At 48.8% G+C, this 5,980-nt stretch overlaps 1 protein-coding gene across 1 annotated transcript; it reads left to right on the top strand.

The window, feature by feature from the left end:
• The first annotated feature begins 584 nt into the window (after positions 1 to 584).
• LOC126062816 (nucleoside diphosphate kinase B) lies at positions 585 to 5,684 on the top strand. The gene is made up of 5 exons (XM_049860734.1): positions 585 to 693; positions 1,121 to 1,250; positions 2,727 to 2,828; positions 4,318 to 4,430; positions 5,423 to 5,684. The coding sequence occupies exons 2-5, from the start codon at positions 1,125 to 1,127 to the stop codon at positions 5,538 to 5,540; spliced, it is 459 nt and encodes a 152-aa protein (XP_049716691.1). The 5' UTR covers positions 585 to 693; positions 1,121 to 1,124; the 3' UTR covers positions 5,541 to 5,684.
• Positions 5,685 to 5,980: the final 296 nt, after the last annotated feature.

The raw sequence follows: 5,980 nt of genomic DNA, 5'->3' as shown, positions 1-5,980 counted from the left end.
AATGGGATCTGGTAGGCCACGGAAGTCATCAAAGCAGGGGAGAGCCAGGATCAGGTGGGCCTTGGAAGGACAGGTCAGGCCGTTGGGAAACTGCCCATTAATTTGGATGAGTTAAGTTGAGGGCTTGAATCCGGGCTCAAGCAGAGGGGATGGAAAAGGAAGGCTGGAATTCAGACGTAGGTAGGTTAACGTTTTTGTGGGTGGGAGGAGGGGGACCGAGAGTCAAGCTTTACTCTGGGTGCCCGAGTGGATGGGGGAAAGAGATGGTATTGACTGAGTTAAAGAAGTCAAGACCAGGAGCAGGTTTTCCTGTGTGTGTGTGTGTGTGTGTGTGTGTGTGTGTGTGTGTGTGTGTGTGTCTTGGGGACATGTGGGGATGACGGAGGTGCTGAAAAGATGAGAAGTTGGACTTGGGATGTGGGACACCCAGGTGGAAAACAAATCACTTCCTGCCTCTGGATCCCTCACCAGCGAACCGAAGGAACGGGACTGGAAAGTCGCAGAACGTGGGCAATGTCCTCCGACAGCATCCGGCCCCCGCGGGCTGGGTGGCGGGGCCCTCGGGGTGTGGCCGCCCTCCGCCCCGCCCCGCGCCCCTCCTCCGAGGACTGTTCCCGGGTCCGGTGGTCTCTCCAGGTCTCCGCTCCGCACCGCAAGCAGCGCACCCGCCGCCTGCTCCCCTCCAGCTTCCCGGTAAGGCGGGTGGGGGCGCTTTCTCCTTGCGTCCTCCTCCCGGCGCCCTGGCCCTCTTGTGCCGCGACGGGTGGACCCCGTCTGCTGGTGCCCTCCGTTGCCGGCCCCTGCGCCGTGTCGGAGCCGGGTTTCCCCGCCCGGCTCTGCGCTCCGCCGGGACCCCTGCCACGTCCCCTCCGCGCCTCTCGGGATCTGCGCAGGGGCGGCGGCCTCCAGGCCGGGCCGGGCGGAAGCGGCCGGGAGCCACGTGTCCCCCGGCGGCTGGCGGAGGGGCCCGCGCTCCCGGCCGGCGCGAGGTGGGCTAAGCGAGCCGGGCGGGTGGGCGTCCACTTGGGTTCCCCGGCGCGGAACCCGGAACTCGGACCGGGACCGGGCGCGGTCTGTGCCTCGCCGCCTTCGGGCCCTGACCCGACCTCTGCGCTCGCAGGACCATGGCCAACAGTGAGCGCACCTTCATCGCCATTAAGCCGGACGGAGTGCAGCGTGGCCTCGTGGGCGACATCATCAAGCGCTTTGAGCAGAAGGGATTCCGTCTCGTGGCCATGAAGTTCGTTCAGGTAACGAGTCCCCTCCCCCACTCAGTAGCTGTGTCCCGGGTGTCTTATCCTCTCGGCGGCGTTTGTGCGCGAGTCCTTATCGAGCCGGGGTTCCCTTTGCTAATTTGGCCCCTGCGGGAATTCCTTCACCCCGGGGCCCTCTGGGGCGGGGCTGCCTTTTCCAAGGCCCAGTCTCTGGCCAGATGGCAGACGCCCTTGGGAAGGTTAAGAAGTAACGTGACTCCTGCTTCTGGAGCCTGGCTTCCTTGCGGGTGCGTGCAAGCGTGGGCCCGCCACCCTGCCTGTCCCTCGCAGGTGGAAGCAGGGAGTGAAGAAAGCCTGAGCCCCAGACTCCCTTCCCCTGGCCCGTGGGTCACACATGCACGGGGTTGTGTCTTGGAATCCTTTTGTGCTTTAGGCTGAAACTTCCAGATAACTGAAGTTTTAGGTAGGACCTCCTCTGCCCTTTGGCATAGGGTACTAAAGTATATTTTCCAGATTAAATTTGGGGCACAGATATGTACCCTACACTCAAGGGTTATGGATCTAAGTACTGATATTTTAACCAGGCTTATCAGCACAGGACAAAGTACTCAGTTAACATCTGAAAATGTTTGTTTAAAAGGGCATTGCAAGTAGACCAGAGAAGTTTGATATGAGTTAAGACAGAGGTCCCAGGCTGGGGAAAATTGCACTGCCTCAAGCAGCTTGCTTGGCACGCCCGGTAGCTTTACATTAAAATCCTGGTTCCCCTCTCCTTAACAGTTGCCCCCAAACTAGAGGAAATTGGTGGAAACCAGTTTAGGTGCAATGTTGACATCCAGGATAACCTTTCAGATCTCATACATAGTAACTTCCCCTCCTCTGGGTGGAATTTAACTAGCATTTTCTGAACACTTCATGCATGAAGTTATATGCAAATCCCATTGTGCCTTCATAGTATGACTGAGTGTTCCTGATATAACTTGTATGAGCTTCTACTTGTAAACCCTTTAAAAGTAACCTTCCCCCTCACCCCTTTTGAGCAGCCTTGGTGGCAGCAGCCCTGCTTCTTGTGCGGTGAATTAAAGGCACCTGTCCACTCTCCCACCTTGATCTCTCCTTTATCGGGTGACTGGGATGAGTCACACCGACCGAGCAGAACCTGGGGTTTCCGCCTGGCAACATTGACCTCTCTGGTGTATTTCCTTTCTGTACTTCAATGACAGCCAATGTTTAACTTCTGAATCCATCTAGATCCTCAAAGCACCTATTTTTTAGGATTATAAAATCCGTAAGGTCACTCACTTTATGAGGATGTCTTTATGGTCTGCTAAAATAGCACCCGTTTAATGTTTGGGTGGGATTTTTTAATATGAATATGAACTAAAAATACATCACTAGACTTTTAGAGCACCTTTTTTAACATGTTAGTGGGGGGTTCTGAGGATGGGAGGAGGAGCAATATTTGAGCCTTTTTGGCTTATTTCCTAATTGGTACTTCCTCTTCAATGCCAGGCCTCCGAGGAACACTTGAAGCAGCATTACATTGATCTGAAAGACCGCCCATTCTTCCCTGGGTTGGTGAAGTACATGAACTCAGGACCAGTTGTGGCCATGGTGAGTGCCTGTGGGGTATGAGCAGGAACCAAGGTATATAAGGACTGATAATGTAACTGGCTTGACTCAATGCCTGCTTGTTCTGTTCTCTTTTTAGACTTCTTTCCTACTTACTCCAAATTCCTTATTTTATAATTGGAGCTTCTTAGGGTTAGTTACGAGTTGGAATTGACTCAATGGCAACAGGTTTGGCTTTAGTTAAGGATCCCTGGTGCCACAGTGGTTAAAGTGCTTGGCTGCTAACCAAAAGGTCTTGATTTGAACCCACTAGCCACTCCACAGGAGAAGGATGTGGCAGTCTGCTTCCTTAAAGATTTACAGCCTTGGTTGGAAACCCAACAGGGCAGTTCTCTATCCTATAGGGTTGACTTGATAGCCGCGGGTTTGGTTTGGGTTTGAAGTTAGTTAACAGAGCAACTAGGAGCTTGGGAGAAGAAGGGAAACCAGACTTTAGCAAAATAAGCTAAGGATACTTGAAGTTGGAATTGACTCAACAGCAACTAACAACAAGGTCCTTAGTATCTCTCTTGGGTTGAAGAATATTGTATATACCATGGACTACCAAAAGAACAAATAAATCTTCTTGGAAGAAGTACAACCAGAATGCTCCTTAGAAGCAAGGATGGTGAGACTGTGTCTCACATACTTTGGACATGTTATCAGGAAGGATCAGTCCTTGGAGAAGGACATCATGCATGGTAAAGTAGAGGGTCCGCGAAAAAAAGGAAGACCCTCAACAAGACGGACTGACACAGGGGCTGCAACAGTGGGCTCAGGCATATCAACGACTGTGAGGACTGCACTGGATCAGGCAGTGTTTTGTTCTCTTGTGCATGGGGTTGCTATGAGTAGCAGCCGGCTTGATGGCACCTAATAACAACAACAAAAAAAGTGCTAACTTGCTTCAGTTTTTTGCCTACCCAAAAACAAATTGCCTCAGCTGTTTGACAGGCAGTTTAGACTAACATTTTCTGGATTAAATAAGTATTTTTAAAAGTATTTTCTCATGAAAAATTCATACTATATATAACACAGGAAGCAAAAGTTGTCTGTAGTCCTGTTTTTTTCTTCTTGTGGCCCTCGTGTCCAATTGGAAGCAAAAGTACTGGAATGTACTTTCCCCTTTCTCTGACCAGACCAGTCTGACAAGTCTTCTGGGAAGCCCTTCCCACTGATGCTATTCCAGTCAGATCACTTTTCTACTCCATCACTATTTGTTCTCAGTGTTTGTGGCTGCATAAGGATTCTTTAGTCTTACTTATGTCCATCTCTGCTATACTGGGAAATCTCTAAGTTGGGTAGACTTTTTTCCCTGTATCCTAGCAATACACTCTCAATAGAGCTTATTATATAAGCCTCTACTGTCTACTGTGGTCGATAATCATGTCACTGATTGATCTAATTGATGTGATGTTGGTTAGGAGTAAATGTTCGTCCCTAGTGGTCCTGGATGGCAGATCTGATGGAATTCCTTTTCTCTACTGTCAAGGTCTGGGAGGGGCTGAATGTGGTGAAGACAGGTCGAGTGATGCTTGGGGAGACCAATCCAGCTGATTCTAAGCCAGGCACCATTCGTGGGGACTTCTGTATTCAAGTTGGCAGGTGAGTCCTGGTTGGGGGAGTTGGATCACTTTTTCTCCAAGGCATTTAAATGTAGGTATAAAAGCAAACATTTTTGGCACATCCCAATTTTAGAAAAATTTGTAATTAGGCCTTAATTATCATTGGATAAAGGCTTTCTCAAATAGCTACTTCCCTAGGCTACTTAAAATTTTAACCAAGACACTGCACGAGATTGCTGCATGTGGTGGATCCTATGTGGCACAGTACAAAGTGTTGGGTGCGGGGGAAAGGAAGGTTTCTAGCCTGGGCTCTGCCCTTGTTGGCTCTGTGGATGTGTCACTTAACCTCTTGGTTCCTCCATCTATACAAAAAGGATAATGGCCTGGCTAACTGGCACAGCAGTTAGGCATTCGGGTGCTGACAAAATGGTCAGGCAGCTGTAGTCCACCAGGCGCTCTTTGGAAGCTCTATGGGGCAGTTCTGCTCTGTTCTGTAGGAACGCTATGAGTTGGAATCGACTCGATGGCATTGGGTTTGGTGTTTGGTTAACTTTACAGTTACGAGACTCAGATGGAATAAAGTGTGAAAAGCACTTAAAGAGATTGTCATTAATAGGGATCTACTTCCTGGTTGGGCTGTGTCAGTGTTGTATGGAAATCCAGTAGAAATGACCATTGATAATGAATATATCACATCTGGTTAGGACTTTAGGCTGGGGTTAGGTTTAGCTATTCCTGCATTCTCCAAAACTTGAGAAGGAATGTTCTGTGGCACCAGCAGTCCTGGGGTACAACTGCTGTTTTGAGGGGAAAACTGGAAGCACAATTAAGTTGAACCAGGGTGTTTTTAAATCAAGCACTTAGTTTTATAGTTGCTTTGCTTTTAAGGAGAAATATTTTGGGGGTAATTGGTCTGCTGCTTCAAGTGGCAGTTTGGGTGAAAAGGTCTGCAATGTCTGTCCTTTGTTTTATCCATGAAACATATGTTTATACTTTAAAACATGGCTAACCAGTAATTGTTTTCTTTCTTAGGAACATCGTTCATGGCAGTGATTCAGTAAAAAGTGCTGAGAAAGAAATCAATTTGTGGTTTAAGCCTGATGAATTGATTGACTACAAATCTTGTGCCCACGACTGGGTCTATGAATAAGAGGTGGACAAAGCAGCAGTCTCCTCCCCTTTGGCACTGCTTTATGTGCCCCTACACATAGCTCTGCATTCCACAGACTTGGAAGCAATAGCATTGAGGATTTTTTTCTAAAGTACATTTCCCAATAAAGACTTTGGAAATTGGGCACCATCTCCTGTGCTTACTTGATACTAAGCTTAAAGAGGAGGCTTGGCTCTCTGGCTATTAAGTAGTACTATCTATAGCTAATTAATCCTGTTTATCATGGAAGAATGGAGCCCTGGTGGTGCAGTGGTTAAGCACTTGGCTGCTAACCAAAAGGTCCACAGTTCAAACCTGCTAGCCTCTCTGTGGGAAAAAGATGTGGCATTTCTGCTCTGTCTGGGTAGCTATGAGTTGGAATCGACTTGCCGTCACTGGGTTTGGTTTTTTTGGTATTGTGGGAGACTGATCTGATGGTA

Source organism: Elephas maximus, chromosome 19 (assembly GCF_024166365.1).
Source record: "Elephas maximus indicus isolate mEleMax1 chromosome 19, mEleMax1 primary haplotype, whole genome shotgun sequence".
In the NCBI taxonomy this organism is placed as follows: domain Eukaryota; kingdom Metazoa; phylum Chordata; class Mammalia; order Proboscidea; family Elephantidae; genus Elephas; species Elephas maximus.
This window is presented reverse-complemented; position numbering and strand designations above follow the sequence as displayed.